This window comes from Ochlerotatus camptorhynchus, unplaced genomic scaffold (genome assembly GCF_037179485.1).
Source record: "Ochlerotatus camptorhynchus isolate MF236.1 unplaced genomic scaffold, CSIRO-AGI_Acam_v1.1 ptg000067l, whole genome shotgun sequence".
Lineage (NCBI taxonomy): Eukaryota > Metazoa > Arthropoda > Insecta > Diptera > Culicidae > Ochlerotatus > Ochlerotatus camptorhynchus.
In genome coordinates, this window is record NW_027040557.1 from 1,566,375 (window position 1) to 1,590,435 (window position 24,061).

General features: G+C 39.7%; 3 protein-coding genes across 3 annotated transcripts in view; 2 read left to right on the plus strand and 1 right to left on the minus strand.

Annotated features, from left to right (window-relative positions):
- LOC135697194 (uncharacterized) overlaps positions 1 to 24,061 on the minus strand; it is a 257,147-nt gene that overhangs the window by 167,049 nt on the left and 66,037 nt on the right. The gene's annotated exons all lie outside the window — the stretch shown is intronic.
- mRpL22 (mitochondrial ribosomal protein L22) lies at positions 7,063 to 7,826 on the plus strand. Its single transcript, XM_065216752.1, has one exon. It carries the CDS (start codon positions 7,140 to 7,142, stop codon positions 7,794 to 7,796), a length of 657 nt encoding a protein of 218 aa, XP_065072824.1. The 5' UTR covers positions 7,063 to 7,139; the 3' UTR covers positions 7,797 to 7,826.
- LOC135697151 (post-GPI attachment to proteins factor 2-like) lies at positions 8,801 to 23,504 on the plus strand. The gene is made up of 7 exons (XM_065216751.1): positions 8,801 to 9,525; positions 11,682 to 11,871; positions 12,003 to 12,137; positions 12,223 to 12,384; positions 21,400 to 21,505; positions 21,581 to 21,799; positions 21,859 to 23,504. Exons 2-7 carry the CDS (start codon positions 11,689 to 11,691, stop codon positions 22,017 to 22,019), a joined length of 966 nt encoding a protein of 321 aa, XP_065072823.1. The 5' UTR covers positions 8,801 to 9,525; positions 11,682 to 11,688; the 3' UTR covers positions 22,020 to 23,504.

Genomic DNA, 24,061 nt, shown 5'->3' on the forward strand with positions numbered 1-24,061 from the left:
AGCAAAAATGTTGTAAACATTGCTGAACATCTGCGAACAGATAGATATACGTCACTGCCAACATACTGAGAACAGATAGAAATACGTCACTGCCAACAGCTGTTTCGTGTAAAAAGATAAACATTGCAATATAATACACACAAAAAACAAAAATTGTATCTTTAAAAATTTTAACATTTCAAATTAAAAGTTTCTTGAATTTGGTAGTTTCAACTATGAATATTTTCAAAATGAATTGTTTTTCTTTGGTTTGAAAGTTTTTCTTTCATTATCGACATGTAATTTTAAAAGTTCATACTTTTAAAATAAAAATTGTACAACTGTCAAAATCACCTCTTGAAAAGCTCATTGTCATGGTCCAAAAATCCAATAGGGCATATAGTACGAGACACTAGAATCAAACCGCAGAAAATCAATCGTGCATCGTGCAGTTTCGGGAACCGATTCCGGTAGCGGAGGCAATGAGAAAGAGTAAAGTTTTCGCAGAAGGTAAGATTGCAACTACACAGCAAAAAAAAATGTAATATCGATCAACGTTATTCAAGCTGATGTATGAAATAATGATGTAATAGAAAAAAGCAGATACAATATTACATCAATGGATGTAATTTTGTTCGCAAAATCGATGTACATCGTACAATGTGATATTACACAACCGATGAATTGACCTGGTTGCAGCAGTTTCAATGTAATATTCAACAACTTTTTTTGCTGTGTACTGTCTAGATATTTCGAGGGTGGTTTTGAAAACAAGATGATTATTTTCCAGATCGCCAGCATATTGGAACGTTAGAGCACACTGCAAAGATGCTTTCGGTGGCTATCAATAGCGTTTACAATGTATCGCTGGAGGGATTACAGATTCCGTTCTTTTCTATAGGACACTGGTAAGATTTGTCGCACTAGATTTTGCTGCTTATCACCGACCAGCTGTGAAAAAAAGATGCACTTTCGTTCGAGCAAGTCCCCTGCATGTTGGAGCCCCGCGTCTGGGAGAAAACCTTCACTAAAGCCATTCGCCAAAGACAACATCCCTGATATCAACATCCTGATGTGAATGAAAAATAGAAATATGAATATTTACAAAATACTAAATAAATAAATGTAAATATTGGTTATTTCCCTTTTACATATAAGCAATTAAATTAAAAATTATTCGTATTTGAGGTGAAAACTTATATTAATTGGGTTGAAATAGCCTTCTTTTGAAGCAACACTTTTCCAACATCAATCTAAAAGTATTTGGTTTTTAGTTTGACAGTTCTACAATTTGATTTGAAAGTTTAAACTTTTAAAATTAATAATATGCTAAACTTTTGTTTTGACAGTTGGTTGACTTTCATTTTGAAAGTTAGCTACTTTCTACCAAAAAGAACCAATGCAAACTTTTAATTCTATCAACGGTTCTTTTAATTTTATCAATGATTATTTTTTGTGTATACGAACACCACTAACCATTTGCACATTTCACTAACACCAATAAGCCCTTTGGCCCAGACCTTAAACGCTGTCCAGACTGGAGAGTTATAACATGTTATAACGGTTGTCAAAAAATTGCAACACAGAAACCACCATCAAGATAGCGCTATAACATGTTATCCAGCTTTCCATGCTCGGTAATGGCGGCCTGTTTGTATGAATAAATGTATCCTTCACTGTGCTTTTTGACACTAACTGGAGGGCGTATGTTGTTCCATTTTCTTCTGTTCCTGGGAGAGGGAAAGGGAGGGGTCAAAACCCGAACATCCAGATAGTGTCAAAAAGCACAGTGAAGGATACATTTATTCATACAAACAGGCCGCCATTACCGAGCATGGAAAGCTGGATAACTCTGTAGTCTGAACGTACTGTTATATAAAACGCTGTCCAGACTGGAGAGTTATAACAACAGTATAACCGAACAGTCAGCTTGCTTGTGTTGGAAGCGCTTCTTTGATCCTTTAGGGCATCTTAAGCGGTGGTCTGATCTAGATCCAAATTTATGTCACATTTGAACCAGCTAAAATTAAAAAGATCAAGCCAAAATAGATCAAACTGTGTGCGTACGCACCGTTTGGTCTATTTTTGGCCGTTCTATTTCAAACGTCAAAACCCGAGTCAAAACCAACTCACACCCTGATTTCGTGGTCAGCCATTTTTTAATCTCGTACTCATTCGTACACGGTTTTTATCCGGCAATTACCGTGAAATTGACCTCCGATGGCTGTCTTCGGGATTGATGTGCGCGCAAAAAGCCTTGAACTGCTCGTCCTCCTGCTCCTCGTGTTTCCCAGTGAAATAATAATAAAAACCTGTTTTTATTTAAATTTGTCTGGTATGTTGTTGCATGTTGGGTTTTGACCCTAGTCAGAAACTGGACAATTCCGGAACATACCAGAATATGGCCAATGTGGATCTGGACACTATATTTGACTTAAACTGATCTTGTTTTTCAATTTCTGTGAGATTGTATGTGTCAAATCACAGTGCTTAGACCATATCAGAAACTAGTCACTTACCTAGGGGTTGCTGAAAGATGCCTGGAAGTAAGAAAGGTGGTCCTGGGCACATTATTTGACTTCCATTGATCTTGCTTTTGAATTCTAATGGGATTTGCTATGTGGAGCATGGTGGGTTTTGGATTAAATCAGAAACTGGCTTTTTCCTTGGAGGTGCCGGAACATATCCGATAGGGGTCAACATGATTCTGTGCATTATATTTGACTACCACTGATACATATTGCTTTTGAAATCTAATGTGATTTGATGTGTCACATAATGAGTTTTGGACCAAGTCAGAAACTGGCCACTTCCCTGGGAGTTTCCAAACATGCCCGAAAAATCCTGCAGAACAGAAGCGTCCGGATGTTTCCTTTGTGATCCTTTCCCAGCTGCGACGACAGGGCCGGCTGCAGAAAAAAACCTCAACAACGAAACAAAACAAAACAAAATCTCGAGTGCGACAGCTGTCAAACTAGTTTGGAACAGTGCTTGCCTTGATCCAAATTCAGTTAAAAATAGATCGAGAATTATACTGGTTTAAAAAAAAAATACATTTTAGAACTAGTCTAAAACAAAATATAGAGCACCAGTGCAAGGGCTCGGTCTGGGTCTGTTCCAAAATTTTAGACCAAACCAACCAATTGGATCGCCGCTAAAGATGCCCTTAAGACCTAAACGTAATATGGGCGGCAGCGGAACGGAAACGGAAAGTTTGACAGTTGTCACATCAAGATGCCTAACCGAAGTCGATTTTGTTCTAACTAGTTTTCAATCCGACAAGTAGGCTTACTCAGATCGGGCGTTTCCGCTGACGCTGCCGTTCCGCTTCCGCTGTCATTGCGCTTGGGCCTTTAAGAAAAGTTTACCAACTACACACTTAGAAATTATCGCCAACTTCGGTAATTTTTACCGAAATCTGAACAGCTGAACCAACAATCAATACGAAACTATCGATTGGCTCACTACTTGACTAGCCTATTGGTCCCAAGCAAATCGATTTACATACCCAATTCTAGTCAAAATTCTAGTACTACACAATGTTTGTTTTGATTCGCTATGAAAGTTTGACAGATAAAATGAGGGGTTCGTGGATTTTCCTATGATTCGAGGGGTGCACCGATTAGCTTGGGACCGAAGATAGTACCAGAGCTGAGCCAAGAAATTGAGCTAGTTTCTTCGGGACCTTCTGGTCTTAAACGCTGTCCAGACTGGAGAGTTATAACATGTTATAAAGGTTGTCAAATAATTTCAACACAGAAACCACCATCAAGATAGCGCTATAACATGTTATAACCAACAATCAATACGAAACTAACGATTTTAAATTGGCTCACCACCGAGCTCACCACTTTAGTAGCCTATTGGTCCCAAGCAAACGATTAACATACCCTATTCTAGTCGAAATTCTAGTACTACGCAATGTTTGTTTTGATTCGCTATGAAAGTTTGACAGATAAAATGAGGGGTTATTGGTTTTTCCTATGTTTCGAGGGGTGATTCGACAAGCTTGGGACCGAAGATAGTACCAGAGGTGAGTCAAAAAGTTGAGCACGTTTCTTCGGGACCTACTTGTCTTAAACGCTGGCCAGACTGGCGAGTTATAACATGTTATAACGGTTGTCAAATAATTGCAACACCGAAAGCACCATCAAGATAGCGCTATAACATGTTATAACTCTGTAGTCTGAACGTACTATTAGAGTTACCTCTATGTTATAACTCTGTAGTCTGAACGTACTATTAGAGTTACCTCTATGGTTATAACATGTTATAGCACTATCTTGATGGTGGTCTCTGTGTTGCAATTATTTGACAACCGTTATAACATGTTATAACTCTCCAGTCTGAACAATGCATAACATTTATGCAATTTAATTCAATGGCTTTTCAGTTACTTTGAAACTAAATCTACACTAAAATGACAAGATTTGATCGTTTAAACAAGGTTGAACATGTTTTGAAATTATTTTTTTAAATCAATGGACTTTAAAATGAAGGTCAAAGTTCGAACGTTCAGCTGTTCTGATTTCGGTAAAATTTACCGAACATGAAAACAAAATCTTAGTGTGTAGTAGGTTATAAAGCCCTCTAGTTAAAGTATGGACGACTTTCACCACAAAACTGAAAAAAGCTGTTCCAATCGAGCAAAGCGGTGCATTTTGACGGTTCCATTGGAACAACTTTTGACATACGTCCATACTTTTACTGTAGGGCGTAGGTTATCGTCACAAAAAATGTGTATATAAATAAATCAACTCAGGCATACAATTTGATAACGGCACAAAAGCATTTGTAAACAAACTTTCTAAGGCCCTTTACACGCGAACCAAAGTACGCCCACGCGAACCAATACCACTTTCGGAAAGTTGCTCCTATCGGATGATATTGTTGATTTGCGTGGGCTTACTTTGGTTCGCGTGTAAAGCGCCTTAGAAAGTTTGTTTACAAATGCTTTCGTGCCGTTATCAAATGTTATGCCTGAACTTAAACATAGCTGAATGATGACTTCACGTTAGCACAACATTCCATAATGCGAAAAGTGAACGTGACGTCGTCGCTAACAGCTGTTTCTATAAAGGATATCGAAACATTCCGAGGAAACCACTCAGCGACTGAATTCAATAAATCATGTTTGGTTGTTTTTGACATCATCCACATCCAGAGGGCCAGTCACTTTAGAATGTATGGGAATAGTAGGAAACCATTTGGAAATGTATGAAAATTTTCAGTTTTTATTCATTATCGTCTTTATGAGCAGTTTTAGATGCACAAAAATTGCACGAGTACATTACTATGGTGATAAGGTAAACACTCGTTTATTTGTTTCCTTCTGTGAAAGCATGTTTAGTCACAAATCGTGGATTTTCTGATATTCTCCATACTGAAAAAATGATTTTCCTACCACTGAAGGGGCGACATCTCTCGGATCTTCAGTATAGCTACAACTCAAATCATATAATTAATTGACTCAGAGCATTTTCTGACCATACGAAATTTACTCATATTTAGAAAAACCTGCAGGAACTCATAGCTAATGAGTAACAGCAAATTGTATATTATGTTTCTTTGGAAGTGAACCTTACAAATAATGGGTTGTTAAGAACCATTACCATTCAAAATAGTTGGTTTCTCCATACATTTTCATAGAGAGGACTATATTAGAACCTTTTTACTTATGGTTTGAGAACTTTAACGGTAATGATTATGGTTTCCAGTAAGGTCTATTGATGGTTTTGTACTATCAGTCAACTTGGTAATCAGTAATTTACATGCAACCAATTCGCGATATATTCTTCATAAAGTTGATCGATGTTACAAAACGATTTATGAACCTTACCGACTACCATAACCATTAACAGTAAAGTTCTCCAATCATAAATAAAATGGTTCCAATATAATTCCTTTCCCAAAAATGTATGGAGAAAACAAGAATTTGGAATGGTTCTTAACAACCCATTATTCGTAAGGTTCACTTCCAAAAATATACATACATAAGGTTAAAACTCTACCACACAAACGTTCAAGTAAAGTTCCATAACCATTTCAGTTAATGTTAAGCTGGTATTATAAACAATTTTTAACCATTTTCGGTTAGGTCCAAGGTTAGGTCAAGTAATGGTTCGAGTAATGGTTCGCATTTATGCGGGCCCTTATGAAATCCCATATACACGGATAGAAATCTCCTTATACCTTTTGGCAAATTTCTATTGCTGATGATTCATAAAATGTATAAGTCAACTAATAAGCAGACGCCTTGTAAAAAGTTAATGAAGATCATGTGTCAAATGAAATGTATAAGCGGTCACACATACCTTTTATGCATTCTTATAGGACCTATATGGTTTGTCTTATGGAATGTATAAGGCTGATGTTTGGCAAAAATGTATAAGTGAAACACATGAATAAAATAATTGATTTTCGTTTCGTGTACTTCGATGAAACAATCTGTAATTTCGACGTTTTTGGAAGGTGTATGCTGATCACAAATGTCTTGCCAAATTTATTTCCAACGCAAGTGATCAGTCTTTGATGTGAATTTCTTATAGCAAAACTTGCCATACGAAATGCTCATAGTTCATTTTCGTCAACAAACTAACACGTCTTCTTTCTGATCCACCTCTTAATTGGTCTATACATAGAAAAAAAGTTGTTGAATATTTCATCTAAACAGCTGCGCACATTCCACTGGTTGTGTAATATTATACTTGGATCATGTAAAATTGACGGCAAAGCAAAAAGAGATACTTTACGTGATTTTTCACGTAACTATAACGTGTCGATTATTTTGAGTGTATGTTGTACGATTGAATCTGCTTTTTGCTATTACATCATTATTTTTCATACATCAGCTTGAATTACGTTGTAAGAGATGAACTAGCCTATGGCTAAATATCTCTCAAATAAAGGAAAAAAACAAAATGAATTACGTTGATCGATATTACAATATTTTTTTGCTGTGTAAGCACCAGGTGCTGCGCTGCATCACCCCTCGCATAGGATTATTGAAATAACATCGCACGGTTCAACACCAAAACAATCATCTGTCAAAAGCAGAAAAAAACAAGTAAAACGAGTAACACCGAATACATAATCGCTGCACTTGCTGGCGATAAAATTTGGATTTTCCGCGATAAATCCGAGTGAAATCCTCCGGACTCATGTCCCAACTGGTGCGCAGCATTGGCCGGTTGGCCATCAGTGGATCCAATCGTCTCTTGCCGGTTTCGACCACACTACCGACGACGATTAGTCAATTTCACACTAGCAGCACGTTGTCCAAGAAGTGGAACAGCCACAGCAGCGGTCCAAAGCGATGGCTCGACAACAACAAAATCATCTACCCTCCGCAGGCACCGGCTGAGGAACCCAGACCAGCGTTCGTGTGCCACCAGAAGACCAACATCAAGTACAGCCCGAAGAAGATGTGGTACATTGCAAGTTTTGTGCGAGGTATGACCGTAGACGAGGCGATCAAGCAGCTATCGTTCATCGACAAGCAAGGAGCGACGGCCGTAAAGGAATCGATCCTGGAAGCGGTGGAACTGGCAGTGAAGAAGCATAATGTGGAGTTCCGTTCGAACCTGTGGGTGGCGGAATCTTTCTGCGGCAAGGGACGTGTTTTCAAGGGATTCCGCCGGCACGGAAGGGGTCGATTTGGGGAGGTCGAGTACAAACACTGTCACTACTTTGTTCGGCTGGAGGAAGGAACGCCACCGGAGCATTACTACCCGGGACAGGAGCCGAAGAGCGGTGACCAGATGCTGCAGGAATGGCTGGAGTCGATGCGAAAGCGGAAGGTTATCCATTCGTTGTAATTGTTGTTGCGAAAATAAATGATTAGTGTCTTCACATGGAAGATATGTTTTTTTCTCCAACAGCCTCTCGTAGCGTTTTCGTCAGATGGCAGCAGCAATCTTTTCTTTGTAGTTTTCTCACCCGTGAGAAAAAGCTTTTCTCACAATTCACCGGAGGCTGAAAAGTGAGTCGAATTTGACTCAAAAATTATAAAAAGTGGGGTTACTTAGTGAATGAGTAAAATTTTCCTCGATTTTAAAGGAAAAAATATTTTTTTTTAGAATATAATCGAGAGATATTTCACTCACTCTATTAGTGTATACACGGAGTGAAATGTTGGTCGATTTTCCTCATATTCAAGCACAATTTTGCAAAAAGTGGATTTACTCACAAAATGAGTTGAATTTTCCGAGATTTTTCTCTAAAATCTGCTTCAATATGAAGAAAACCGACGGAAATTTTACTTAGTCTAGGAGTATACTAATAGACTGAGTTAAACTTCTCTCGATTTTCCTCAAATTCCACATTCATTTGCACACAGCCAATCAAAACAACTCAGCGGCTGAATTCAATTGACTTAGAGCATTTTCTTTCTATACGAAATTTACTCATATTTGAAAAAAAAAACCTGCAGTTACTCATAGCTAATGAAGAACTGTAGGTTTTTCCAAATATGAGTAAATTTCGTATGGAAAGAAAATGCTCTGAGTCAATTGAATTCAGTCGCTGACTTGTTCTGTTTGGCCGTGCAGAGGAAAATTCAACTCACTTTGTAAATAAATCCCCTTTCTGCTAAATTGAGTCGATTTCAATTAATTTTGAGTGGGTCACATCGTCCGTGCAGTTTTTCCTGGAAAAGTGAGGAAAATTTCACCCACTCACTGAATAACCGCACATTTTGCAATTTTGATTTGAATTAGACTCAATTACTGAGCTGCTTTCATCGACCGTGTGTAAATGGCCCCAGAAGGAAAACCCCGAACGAAGAGGGCAAGTGAGACAAGGTTGACGATTTTCACACACAAGCCCTGAGCTCATCGACTCACTCGTTTGCACGGACGACGGCCGACCGTCGTCATTCTCCTTTCTTTCGGCATCGGATGGTGTGTGGAAAATTCGATCTCATTGCAAATTTCGCGTAAATTGTCATTAAGTGAAAATCCAGGACCAGAAAAGGTGCGCTTCGATCCATTCGATCTTGGAAGTCCTTCCAGGATGCGTTACAGTTTGTTCTCAGTTCCGACATAATCGGCGGTGATTACAGCAGGATTAGGCTGGTGTCACAGGAAATACCTGCAGTGTCCATTTCCACATAGATAGTGAACAGCTATTGGACTGTGCGTGCCGTGCTATTTGACTGTGACAGCACTCGGGCAAGTTTTCAGCAAGTTTCGGTGATCCAAGAGCCATCGAGGAAGCCAAGGAGTTTCGCTGAACTGAAATTTATTGCATTTTTCCGAGCGGGCAGAGTGCAAGAAAAGTCGAAAGAATTGTGACCCGTTTTCTTCACTGGAAAAGCAGAGTGCCCTAATCGCGCAATAGTATTTCCCTAGAGTGGGAGTGGGAGTGGGAGAGTAGTGGTGAAAGTGTGCCGAGCGGCTCGGGAGGAAATTTTCCTCGGTCGTATATTTTCGCACACTGCTTGACGGGAGTGCTCACACATACATACTCACATAAACACTCACTCGAGGAGCGAAGGAGATTTCTCACCACAGTGAGCAAAGGTGTGAGACAACAGAAACGTGAGAGGTAAGAAGAGGGAAAATCGACAATTAACTCACTTTTCCGCGTGTTCCTTTTCCAGGCGCGTACGAAACTCGCTCGCTTCTGGGTGGTGGAAAACTCATTCGTGTGTCTGGCTAGGGTGGCTTCCGTTTGTTGTGTTTCGATTTGTATTGGTGTGTTGGTGGTATTGAGTTATGTGGTGCAGCATGTGTGATCTAAAACGATAGGAAGTTGACATATAAAAATGCTTATGGATGGAAAATACTAGGCACCGGCGTTGAATCTACGAAATTTATTACGGACGATTTCTTGGGCTTTCATTCTGCGATCGCACGCAGCTAGATTTGTGTTTTTAGGTTGAAGGTACCCACTTTATTTTTGGATTATAAATCTTGTAGTTCACCGCATAAAATGTCACAGTCTTGTGCTCATTTGTGTTACAATGTTTGGCCGGATGAAAATGTCATGTTGAAATGAAGAAGCACTTATCTTTGGATTTTGAGCTACTACAGTTGAAAGTTTCAGAATTCCTCTGTAAAATTACATTAGGGAGTGGGAATAACGAGTTCAAATCTCATCCCCTAACAAGTCTCGAATGTCTTGAGAGGTGTCGAAGTGGCTATGATAAATAAACAACGTACAAATTTGAATGTAAAATTGCATAAACAAAACTAGAAATAATCCGGCGCTAGTTCTCGTTCCTGCAATAAGATTTTCGTAACTGTTCCTAGCAGGACTACGTCTCATGAAATAGTTATAATAAGCAAATAAACATGTTGGCAGATGCCGCAACACTCCTACACCTGGTGTTCTATTTAGCATGTTTTACTAATTTAAAAATATCATAATAGGGTAGAGAACTTCTTCGGCCTATCAAGCAGAAAACATAAAAAAAACCATGATTTCGGCGTTAATAGGTAAATTATGCGTTTGGTACGATACCTTAGTTCAAATCAGGGTTACTTCCACTCACTTGCTATAAAAAATGTTTTTCGGAATTATGAAATCATGATATAGTATAATACTAATTAGTACTTGTAAGTTACAAGAAGAGGTCATGAAGCATAACACATAAAATCTGTCAAAATTGCTTTCAGTGTGTCACAATCAGCGATTTTACGACTCGTGAGCGCTCACTCTGAGTGAACGCTCACGAATCATAAGATCGCTAATTGTGAAGCTCTCAAAGCGAAATTGACATGCTAAAATTACATACGGTATAGTTTACTATAACCAACCGGTGGCGACTAACGATTTTAAATTCACTCACTACTTGACTAGCCTATTGGTCCCAAGCAAATCGATTAACGTACCCCATTCTAGTCAAACTTCTAGTACTACACTATTTTTGTTTTGATTCGCTAATGAAAGTTTGACAGATAAAATTGGGGGTTCGTGGATTTTCTTATGTTTCGAGGGATGCATCGATTAGTTTGGGACCGATGATAGTATCAGAGCCGAGCCAAGTTGAGCACGTTTCTTCGGGACCTTCTGGTCTTAGAGCTACCTCCATGGCTTCCCTTCCGAAGGCAGATGTGATCAGAGATTTTATGCCTCAGAAAATCCCGACGGCGACGACGGCGACGACTGCGATTGAACCCAGGCCCTTTGAAATGAGAGACAATCACGCTTACGACTACATCCCTGTTATTATAATATCTCATAGTTTCATAATTTTGAAAAGTAGCATTTTAGCTGTAATGATAATTTTCAAGCCTGGTCATAATATGTTTCATACTATTTCTAATTTAAATTAAATGCTTCCCTCCGGTCTTTTACGGAAGCTCGGATGGAATGGAACGCGTCTTCGCTTCGCCATGCCTAACGGAGTGTCCGGCAGCACTAATTTTTTGTCGACTGTCATTCTTCGCCCCGCAAAGCCAAATAATTCTAACGCAGCTCCAAATACCACTACTTGTCTGTATGATACATAGGATAAATATGTCTACCTACACACATAACCTATACGTACCTTTTCAGCAGCATTGTCCTTTGACGAGACAGCATGGCAACGGTGACCGGCGGGCGGTTGCTAAAGCGTTTTATTGGCACCCTGATGAGTTATTAGAAATTCACATCTGCTGCTATAAAATTGATTATCGATTGTCACTTTTGGCTTTGACCTTTGAAGTGTTAACAATATTTTAAGTATGTTTTCATGTGTGTATTTTTTTTTTCAGCGAGAAAATGGAATCCGTCAGCATGATAGATGCCAATGGTGGTGGTGGTGCCGATTCGGATGGGACACCCATGTTGATCAAAGTGGCCAATACTGATCCCCCGCCGCAGCCATCACCTTCGGCTCCCCCTTCATCGACGGAACAGTACTCTTTGGAGGAACCAGGAGGCGACAAAGGCCAGTCGGATAAGGTGAGAAGTGGTTGCTTTATCAATAAATTATTTACCTACCTTTAAGAAGGCGATTGACGTCACATCACGTTGAAATCTATTGTATTCTAATTTTGTTCTTCTTCTTCGTCATCGTCTTCCTTTTGCTGCAGCTCGCCGTGCACCTGATTGTCAGTTTTCGCTATATCTGTGTCTTTACGTTGATCCTTCCACTGGGAACGCTGTTTGTGTGCTTCGTGTCGGCGTACGTCTTCCAGCCAGAGGAAATCCACGAAACCCATTGTCGGGTGAGATTACACAAAACTGCCGAAATTTGTACTAAATGTGCTCAAACGTGGACATGTGGGTGCGTGTTTTTTTTTTCTGTTTTAGGTGTACAACGTTATCCCTTCGATCAGTGCCATCACGGGCGTCAGCCCACAGCGGTATCTGTGGCGCATTTCGATAGCACTCCACGTTGGACCGAGGATCATAATTGCCTTCGTCTACAAAAACTTCTACCGCGTGCTGATCAAGGAGCTCAACGATTTGCTGGTAAGGGAATTGGTTCTTGCGAAAGTCTAATAATTGAAATAGGTACATATTTCTCGCTTAGGATCATAAGATTTCATGTCAAGAATTGGGAATTTCAGACTTAACTCCCCGATTTCCAATTACGTCTACTCGAGCTCTTAACTTCAAATTAGAACTGGCTTGAGCAATAACTAAGTTATTGCTCAAGCCAGTTCTAATTTGAAGTTAAGAGCTCGAGTAGACGTAATTGGAAATCGGGTCTTAATCTATTATCGCCAGAGAAAATAAATTTTTAATTGTCCCAATTCGAGCACCACCCAACTAACAATTTTCACAATGTAAACGCTTTACTCATTTCATTTATACAGCCTCAAGCTGTATTCAAACGTTATACAGGAAACCTTTACTCAACCTCTATACAAGCAAATCTGGCGAACTTAGTCAGCTACTTATGGCTGTTTTGGACGGTTGTTACAAGCTCTTATTGCATATCCATTTACGCTTCTATACAGCTGTTATCCTGCTGTTTAGTTGTGTGTGGACTTGAAAGGCGCTTATTCGACCTTTTCCCGGTTATCCAATAATCACTACACAGCTTTCTATTGAAGCCGGGTTAAATATTGTTTACGCTATTTTTTTGATGGAGGAATTTATTGAGTTTATTTTGCTGTTAATCAAATTAATTGAAATTAGTTACAAGCACACCACCAAATTATTTACCCTGCACCGGAACCTGGAATCGAACTCGAGACGATCGCATTGGCAACCTTGACATGCCAACACTTTGAACTGATGTAAAACAATCAATATGCCCTTCTACAACAAAATCTCTGAGTAAAGGTTTTATAATAGTGCACATGAATCGCTTTTCTTCAGCTTTGTAAAGGAGCAGAGTAAAAGCTGTAAAACTGCAAGTCTAAAAATAAACCTAGTTGACTGTAAAAATGCTTCCAAAGTAGCGATAACGCCGTTTATTAGCTGAGAACAGGTTGTTTAGTTGTTGAAAAAACACTTTTGATGTTTATGTTATTCAGCAAGAGTGGTTGGTTGTGTAGAAGCCATCAAATGAGTAACATATTCACTTTATTAGATTTGTTTAACAGCTACAAGTTGAAAGTTGATTAGCATGTGTATAAAAGTGACATTAGCGTTTATTGGTTGTTTTTGACAAATTGAATAATGGTTGTGAAAAAGTTGAGGAAACGCTCTCCAAAACTTGTTTGCTAGCTTCTGTTTGTAGCTGTATCTGCAGCTTTTTTCAGCTGAAAATGTTAGTTGGGCATTGTTTAAAATAATTGTAATTGTTCAGTGCATAAACCGTGCTTTCCAACATGTTTCCCCTGAAATGTTGTAAACATTGCTGAGCAAGCAATTCAGGGGAATCATGTCAGAAGGGTCTAACTCGAAACGTAAACAATGACTTGGCTCGTCAGTTTCTTACGAATGACAACACACCCACTCAAACTAACTAAATCATCTGACAGAGTTTGCTGATTTCAAACGGTATGCCTTCAGAAAAAGGGACTTTGTAATATTTTTATGCTCTTGTATTTTAGTGAAATGCTGAAGATTTAAAGAATTATGGAATTTCGGCAGAAATTTTTTTTCTATATAATATGTATGTTAGAAAGCGACATTGTCTATTTCACAGTGATAAAGATAAAGTTGGTGTGGAATAATAATTGTTTATTGTTTATTGTTTATTGAAAAATTCAACTGACAATTACTGTCTAAATGAATAAAACTTAAACTAAATAGTTACGGTCAACGGTACGGAAAAGGCCAAGTAGCCGATGACGAAACACGTCAGCTGATACATTGAAGTCGAACATATAAAAAAAGTTGTTGAATTGCCGGCTGATTGCTCGAATTGGCTCGTGTTGTGTATAATTCCGGCTCCGTGGTTCCAAAAACAGAAAGTCGCGTTGACGAAGAGACCTCTCAGGGGCATACATATTTAGTTGTGACAGCAGTGTTGGGCAGTCAATGTCACCTGTAAGCAGCTTTCCAGCGAACATAGCTTGAGCGACCGTCCGTCTCACCTCTAATGGCTCGATTCCCAGGAGACGGCAACGCTCCTCGTACGGTGGCAAGTTCGTTGGGTCACGCCAGTTGAGGAAACGAAGAGCATATCTCACAAACTTGCGTTGAACGGATTCAATTCTAGTGATCCAGCTAGCATGGAAAGGGCACCAAACAACTGAACTTGACTCCAATAAGGATCGCACAAGCGAGCAGTAAAGTGACCTGAGACATAGCGGGTCACGAAACTCGTCGGCAATTTTGAAAATAAAGCCCAATTGTCGATTAGCTCTGGAGATGATGTCATTGTAGTGGATTCTGAAAGTGAGTCTGCAGTCCAAGGTAACGCCGAGATCCTTTATGTGCTCTACACGAGCAAGACAGCGTCCGTAGAGAACATAGTCAAACATGATTGGTTCGATTTTTCGGTGATAGGAAATAATGTTACATTTTTCTATGCTTAGACTCATCAAATTTCTTGAGCACCAGTCAGCAAAAATACCTAACATATTCTGGAGATCCCAGCAGTCCGAGAGGCTTTTAATAATTTTGTAGATTTTCGTATCGTCTGCATAGAAAACGCGGCATCCTAATGGTATCAGCAAGGCGACATCGTTTAAAAAGATCGAAAATAGTAGCGGTCCTAGGTTACCGCCTTGCGGGACTCCCGAGTTGAAATTAAATAAACTTGAGATTTGCGTCAAGTAATGCAACACTTCACACAAGTAAATTAGCTTTACGACAGATGTGAGGGAAAATTCTGACACAGCAAGCAGAGCTGGATAAACGAGTGGAAGATATGGATGGTAATGAAAGTGGAGCGACCGAAGCAGCCGATTAACGGCTTGCTGTTTATTGAGACGAATGGCTGAGGCTGTAAACCTCGGACAGGCACGACATACAGATTATCAAAATTGTCAAGAACTAGTAGACATTTGAGGAACATTCATTCGTGACTTATATAATTAGGTGGTCACTCTACACACTTATTCTGCGCCAACATTTTTCTCAGTGTGCCGCGCTGTGCCGAGAGTGCCACTCATCGACATGACTTGGTTTGTGAATAATTGTATGTTTGGCAACCCGGTATTTTGACAGTTCAAATGTTTTGTTTTGGTATATCAAATAGGATTGGGCGATCTTCAGAGAAAGATCGATCTTATATTTGGCTCTAGAATCGATCCACTGATTAAATCAGTACCAAAGAATCGATCTTTGGTAGATCGATCTTATGGTTTTTATTTTAATTGACCTTTCTGACGTTCATAACTCGCACACTTGCGTAATCCCATTTTCAAGTGCTTAGTTTGCTATCCTTATTTTTGCTCTAACCAAAAATGTTGGTATGTTATTGTTATCCTCACTTTTGCACTGTACGCGAGTTTACGTTGGTACCCCCAAGATATTCTTCCTTTATAATATTCAATTAAATGTTGTCGTGACCTCGGTCGTGACGGTAAGGAGCAATCAGTCATTGTAGGGAGCGATGCTGATGTTGACGTTATGTTCGTTAAATTTACCACGCAGTCTGGGGTGAGAGTAAATCGTTTTTTCGATGTATATACAATTACAAAATTTAACACCATTTTTTTTTGAAGATAGAAAGAAGAGATCGATTTTTTCGATCTTTTAGTGGATAAAGAATCGATCCGAAAAATCGGAAATCGGGATGAAAAAGATCGCCCAATCCTAATATCAAACCGTACGAGCTGTCGAAGACAACGGTCAACGCCAGATCATTAGAAACAGGAAGTACCGCGCGGAAGCGATTCACTACGATGGCAATGTGATCGACACACTGTACACCATTTCGAATCACACACTTCCCTGGGGGAGGAAGGTCTACTGCATACGTACAACAACCTGGAGGATGAGGATAAGCATCAGAATCTGAGATTGACGTTCAACATCGTGACTAGTACGGTGAGGCCGGTGAGGCATATCGGGAAGGGTATGTGAAGCTGAGCTACCGGAGCTCGGACTTCCAGGTTGCTGGTTATATCGAAGTTCATACTGAATGAGAAGCTTCATCTTTATCGCTTGTGCCGCAGTTTATGATTAAGACCGAGGAGAAGCGGGAAATTCCGACGAAAGTGTACCTCTTGACGCACGTGAAACATCCGAACATTTTCAACATGTTCGATTGGTTCAAGAACGACTAGATCTTCCAGGTTGTGATGGAAATCCACGGTTCCGGGATGGATATGTACGAGTTTATCGATCGAGGACCCGTTATGACGGATAAGCTGGGTTTTTGGATCTTTCGACAGACTGCTGCTGCTGCTGGGATATTAAAGACGAGAACGTTATCATCGATCACAATTTCCATATCAAGCTTATTGACTTGGGATCGGCGACGTTCGTACAGGAAGAGCAACTTTTTATCGAGTGCTGTAGTCCGGAAGTGTTGGCAGAAAGCCGCTACTCTGGCCTGGAACTGGAAATGTAGGCTCGGTGTGACACTGTAAGTGTGGATGTTCTTTGAGAATCCATTCGTGGATGTTGAGGAAATCCTGCAATCCGAACTGATCAGTCCGTATGTAGCGAGGTATGAACACAGCGAAGGATTGAAGTACGTGTTGCTTTCGCTGTTGGACAAGAATCCTAAAACTCGGAGCACCATCCCGGAGCTACTGGAGACGGAATGAATGACGCAAGAAATAAATTCGTCGCATTTTTGCCAAAATCGTCCCCTGCTAACCGTACGAAACCAATCCGTAGAAGTGCTACGGAGATGCGAATATCTGCTCCAGCCAGATGGTCGATCCAGTCGATAGTGAAGATGACGATGAGCATGTCCACATGGATGATTCGTTCACGATGATGCGATTGGTATAGATGACAATATCTTCGGCAAAGAGATGAATATTCATTCCGCCGGTATTACCAGTCTGTCTTTGAGGGAATGGGACGGAACGTGCATCAGTCTGGTCGATGGCGATTGGATTGGCTTACAATCAACAATATTACTACAAGAAGACAACTGTGAATCAGAAGACAGTGAGAAACTGCTAAGCCGGAGGCGGCGGGTTCGATTCCCGGTCCGGTCGAGGGAATCTTTCGGGTTGGAAATTTTCTCGACTTCCCTGGGCATAGAGTATCATTGTGCTTACCACACAATATACAAATTCATGCATTGGTATTGGCATCGAAAGCTCTCAATTAATAACTGTGGAAGTGCATTTAGAACACTAAGTTGAGAGCACGCAATAAGCTAATATGCGTTAAGCAACAAGCTTGACATGCGAATAAGAAGAAGAAGAAGAGATACTGCTGGTGGTGTTGGGTGGTGATGATGACGATAAGGATGTGGATGGCGGAGGTGGTGCTGCTGCTGACAACCGGGGCATGGAACGATCGGAAGGGACAATTCAGCACGATCCGTCCAGTAGCAGCAGTTGGGTTGGTGGCGCCGCCAGTTCATACAACTCGCCGAGCAAAAGCAACTGTTAGAGGCGGCAGCAACAACAACAGCGACGAAAGTGTGATTGAGAAACGAACCACCCGGTCGTCGTCGTGATGTCGGCATCTTCCGTTGCTCCGGTACAATTGTTTGTGTTAACAATCAAATTTTGACACATCCGCACTGCACAGGAGACAGTGATGCCAGCTATTGCAGAGATCATAAACATTATGTACCATGGGTGCCAAACAGTGCCAATGAGTGTACCATGGTGTGCTCTACTGTGACCAACCCTTTGACTACAATACTAAATTCACCATAATTATTCACTTCCAGGTACGACGAATATCAGCATATTAAAAAAAAGTATTTCATAGTGCTGGTACTATACTAAGAAAATTTCAAAGATTGTGTTTATTGTAGTAGATGGGATGATTTTTTGCAATTTTACCGACAAATGATATTTATCGGCAAGGGGTTGGTTCAGTGTGCCATTAACACCTGGGCACACTCATTGGAACTGTTTGAAACGAAACTAACTTTCATAGACCATTACAATACAATTATTCACAGGGCAAATAACATGCTAGGCTTTATCAAGCGCTTTTGCTATAACTTTCAGGACCCATACACAATTAAAACACTATATATTGCCTATGTGAGGTCAATACTGGAATATTGCAGCATTGTATGGTCTCCATTTTCAATCACGCACGAAGAAAGATTAGAATCAGTACAAAAGCAATTTCTATTATATGCCCTTCGTAAATTAGGTTGGACATCATTTCCTCTTCCATCATATGAAGCACGCTGCATGCTTATAAACATACAAACATTAAAAGAGCGTCGTGAATATGCAATGGTTTCGTTTGTAAACGATATCGTTTCGCAGCGCATTAACTCAGCAGAACTTTTATCAAAATTAAATTTGTATGTACCTACTCGACAACTCAGAAATCGAAATTTATTTGCCGTAACCCATCATCGCACAAATTATGCAAAATTTGGGCCATTAAATCGCATGATGGCGTCTTACAATCAATACTGCGAAACCATTGACTTTTCAATGTCTCGGCATAAACTAAAACAATATTTTAACTCCATACGGAATCATAACTCGTAGGAAGTAAAAATATAATAGCTGACAATATATTTTTTAATATTCTTAAGAAAAACAAATTTGTATATGTATTTGTACTAGTCTACATCGGTTGATGAAATAAATAAATAAAACAGTTTTTTCATGAAATTAAAAAATTAAAATTAAACCCATGGCTAGATTTTATATAATCATTAAAGTTACTGGCAACACTGCATTTTCTCTGCCGTTTAATTTAATCATTGTAGTTGGCACAATCCAGCTTTTGGAAAACGTAAATTTCCGTCCAGTTCCGCAATGGATTCCCCAAAACATTGTCAGCGTAGATCCTAATGCATGTCCGAAGCAGTTGTATAATTCCCAGTAAGACTCAGCGTCTTTTGGCAACATATTGGGGGTGCAATTTCAAAAAACCAAAATCGACCGCGTTACGTTACCACTTATAACCATAGAGGTAAATCTGTCAACAGCAGATGGATTTAATTTCTAAACAAGCCAACCGATTGGAAATTTTTCTACAAATCTGCTAAAATGAACACTTTATCAATTTTCAATAGGTCACTATTGAAAATTTCACAAATATCCAACTGTTGAAATGGTGATGCCTGCAAAAAGTGGTTTCCCTAACACACTCACCGAATATTAATACCGAGCACGTAATCCTACGCTAAATATACGGTTGTGTCTGTTGTGTGTGTTCATCAACACAATGGCGTTAAATGATGCATGAAGCTTTTGTAGGTTTTAATATTACAATACAACTTTTTTGCATCTCTTATGCATGATGAACCAAGGGGTATTCAACGCTGCACACCTTGATCTGTGCCGAATGATTTAGCTGTGCCTACGCTGTGCCGAATGAGCCGAAATCTGTCAATCAAGGCGGCAATATCCAATGAGTTTGGCAACCCTGAATTCATAATGACTTTTGTGCTTGTTTATGTTCACAGCGGTTTCTCGGTGGAAAAATACTCAGAAAATTTTGGTAGCTTTCATAGGGAGAAATTTAACTACGGTAGAATTAATTTCCTCCGAGGAAGACTGCCAAAACACAAACAAAACGTTGGGCAGTTAACTAGGTTGAACTCGCCAGACTTCGTAGTCGAAACTCCAATTATTTTATTTTATTTAATGCTGATGTAATTATTTTTTTCTTTTAGAACTACGAATTCAATTAAAACAATGTTTTTTGTCTCCGATTTTGGACCGTGAACGATGCGTCTGTCTTGTAGCTAATGAACCGAAAAGCGTTGCTTGGGGATTGTGAAGGAGGAAGTTCACAAAGCAGCTGAAAAAGGACTTAAGAAGGACGTGAAGGCGTTAGTTCCACGGGAATTCAAACCGGTGGATATTTTTGTTGAACATTGGATATAATTGTTTCGGTTTCATCATCCTTCAAATTTGGTTGGATCTGATCTGGAGAAACTCCCACTCCCAATATATGGGAACAATTGTTTGGATAAGTATACAACATAATACGTAGCGTCCCGTGTGTGGTGCCCGAGTTCCGCAGTTTCATACAGCGCACAATGAAAAAACGACGGGAAAGGTGGTGTATTTTGCGATCTCTTGCTGCATATTCTGATGTCCTACTTGGAAACATTTGTGATGCTAGACGAGAAGAGCCGGCGGGAAAGAATCGGGAGAATACGAATTTATTCGTGGCTTAGTATAATCCATCCAGTGCGTAGCCATCTCAATAGGAATCATGTTTCCCCAATCCGTGTCCGTCCGCCAAACGTCTTGAATATTATGCTGTATTTTTCCTGCAATAGAACCTGCAGCGTTTTAGGTAAAGTTAGACGATGTCCTGCAGAAGACTCCGAGATGATTCGGTCTGGATAATGGTTCGCCAGGGGCGGGATCGGAAATCAACTGTCCATAGATTTATTTCAATTTTGTTTTCAGTATCTGAAGTAAACAAAGCAGTAACCATAGTAATGAGTACGAGTGGCAAAACTCGACAGTGCTGCCGTTTTATATAATATCGTTTGTGTCATACTTGTCAACGTGTGCCGTACGTTCCGAAAAGGGTGCCATGCTGAGTTTCGGCATAGTGTGCAGAGTTGATTACCCCTTGTGATGAACCGAATGATGCGAACATAATCCATCACTGTTTTTTTTTGGGAATGTAAATTACATTCACTGGAAAACAATAACAAGTTCTGCCCGCGCTAGTTCGTCATGCATTAAGTGGACCCTACACGATTGTTTTTATTGACAATAATCGTATTGTATTGACAATAATTCTGTATTCACATCATCAATATAATTGTCAATAGTTCCTCTCCGCGTCAATATATTGATACGTGTGGGGTTCGCTTAAGAGATACAGATTTTAATTATTCACAAAAGTTGTAGACCAAGAAAACAAAACTTGAGATCTCGAACAGGTTCTGGACTTAAATAATAGCTCTGTTACACGCTGAATCAATATGTTTTAAACTGTGGGTTATTCAATTGAAAGAACGTTAATAAATGCACACGATTTTTTTTTCTATATTCCCTACAGAATATGAAAAAGGCGAATTACCTGCTCAAGATAGTCCACTGTTTGAACATCGTGGAAATCAGCGCCCTATGCTGCGTTACCTATGTTTCCAATAAGGAAAATTACCGTAAGTATTGTTCCCATGACTTCAACTTTCTCTCATTTTCCCCCTCAATCAACAAACATTTTCCCTTACCAACAGCCATCCACGAAAAGGTTTTCATTGTGTTTATGGTCGCATCGCTGTCGTACATGCTGGCGACGCTAAAGCTGCTGAAAGTCCTCCATCCGAACGGGCCGCAGACGGCCGAGGAGGAAACCTCCCTCCGATACAAGAAGGCCTTCTTTGCCCTCTCGATCGCCTCCACTGTTGGGTTGATCTTGTTTTTCCTGAAGCATCGCTTCCTGTGCCACGATTTGGGTAACGTGTTGACAATAATTTGTTTTCAAATAAATAACCATGGTTTTCTTGTGTGACAGCCTTCAGTTGGTTTGCCCTGTGCGAGTACATCGTGGCGTCGGCTAATATGGGCTTTCACTGTACCACGATGTTGGACTTTCCGACGGAGGATTTCCTGATTGCCAAAAATGCGAACCGATACCGGAAGAAGCACGCTTCGATTAGTTGGAAGCTGGATTGAGGAGGAGCATCGCAGTGCCAATCGGTGCGGCCAGCCTCATCGTCTTCGTCGTTGTCGTCGTCATCGTCGTTAGTGCCACGCTCTGTGGTGGTTTGGTATATAGTGAATTTTTAAGTTAAGTAGGTGAAGAATTTAGGAAAGGAAGCCAAGTAAGTACCGAATTGGAAGCACAATTGGCAACATTTCGGAGCGCAATCGTTGCTTCTGAGGGGTGGTTGGAAAATTTTCCTTTCAATCTGTCATGAGGAAGCAATTAGTGTAGGTAGACGTAGTTTAGACATTCCTGGTTTGAATTTCTACTGATTTCCTTGTATTCTTCCTGCCCCATTCCACTTTTTATGAGCGAAAATATGGCAGACGCGGCCATATTTTATTGATGGTATTGAATGTCACAAATTGCATATTCTGCCATCAGTGCTGGTAGAAAATTCCCTTTTGTTTAATCAGTTGACATTCCTTTCTGTCTTATTCGGTATCCTTTTCAACCAAATTCTCAAACTGTACTTCAACAAGAAGCGCACGCGTCAGGAAAGTATAGTAACACTTTAAAATGAAATTCAACAAAACCGTAAACAGTAGAGGATTCCTCACTAAGATTCTTTCTAAACCAAAGCAACTGCAGTAGAAGAGAGATTTTAAGATATTACTAAATATTAACCTAAAGAACAAACCTGTATAGTCAAAATCTATGAAGGCTAAAAAACACATCTAGGATATGGAGAGAAACGTTCTAGTCCTGATTGTATTTAGAGCAGATGAGTTGTTGAGCAAACGCCTACACTCACAGACAAAAATTGGTACCTAATAATCTGCAGTAATGTACGTATATAGTTATTATTTTTCACTTATTCCCCTTTAACGAAACTCAAGAAAAAAAATGTAATTGGAATCGATATTGCTGCAATTGAATGGTATCGCGCGACAATTAATTTTTAAGCAGACACTCACTCACACACACACACGCATTAGAGATTTAAACAAGTTGTTTCGTTAGCCATCGTCAACAAAGTCAACTGTCTAGTAAATAGACACAAGGGTATTATTTTATGTATGAATCCGGAACCCCCACCCCCCATCAATGTATACATACATATACTAGTCAATTTGCATGTGTGATATTTTTCTATTGTAATTATCTGTGGTTTTATTTTGTCAAAATTGGCGTAACAAACTTAGCTAAATCGCTGTAGTCGTGAGATCTCCCGCTGTGTCGGAACAGAGAGACGCTGTTCCATTGTTTACCTTTCAAGTATGTTTTAAGTTCAATTGGCTCGCGCTCCCATTTACTGTTGTTACTCGATGAATTATAGGAGATATACAGACCCGAAGAAACCAAAGGACGCGAAAATCGACACAAACCAAATGTGGCAATTACATATCATCGGACGGAATTACAACTGAACTATTTATTGAAAAAGCTTCCCTTCCTCCCAACCTGATCCGCACACAAAATCTTTTCCAATCTCGAGCAAAATAAAAACAAAACGAGAAGGCGCTTCCCTATTTTTGCATTCTGTCACTAACCTGAAGTCTGATCAAACTGTTTCTCTGTTGATATTGATCTTACCACAACAACAAAACAAAACTGTCACCCACCGTGTATCGCTCTCGAATGCTCTCTTCATACGTATTTCGCGTTAACTTATTTTAATGACTGGTTGTTATGCTTTAGACTTTTATTAACCTCTAATTTTAATGTTTAAAAAAAAATGAAAAAAAAAAACATTGCATGAGCCTAAAAGGTAGTGTGGTCATCAAGAGTATAAAACACGACAAAAAGCAAAACTCAAAACGACAAAAAAAAATGTAAACGTGTCTTCTTTTCTATTCGAAACTCACATAGAGCATAACAGCAGACAAATGTAAGGGATTTTCTTAACTCACTTAACACATTTCACACACAGGACTACTTCGCAGATTAAAAGTGACAGGTTATTTAGACTAAATTCAGGCGAACAGCTACAACAACCAAAACACAGCAAATAAATAAAAATAATATTCGAAACAAATTGATGCCGGCGCATGTTAAAGCGAGCAATCTT

Coding starts and splice junctions, on each gene's coding strand:
- mRpL22 (XM_065216752.1), top strand. CDS start 7,140: ATGTCCCAACTGGTGCGCAGCATTGGCCGGTTGGCCATCAGTGGATCC.
- LOC135697151 (XM_065216751.1), top strand. CDS start 11,689: ATGGAATCCGTCAGCATGATAGATGCCAATGGTGGTGGTGGTGCCGAT. Junction 12,385..21,399: donor AGGAGCTCAACGATTTGCTG/GTAAGGGAATTG, acceptor TATTCCCTACAG/AATATGAAAAAGGCGAATTA. Junction 21,506..21,580: donor TTCCAATAAGGAAAATTACC/GTAAGTATTGTT, acceptor CCTTACCAACAG/CCATCCACGAAAAGGTTTTC.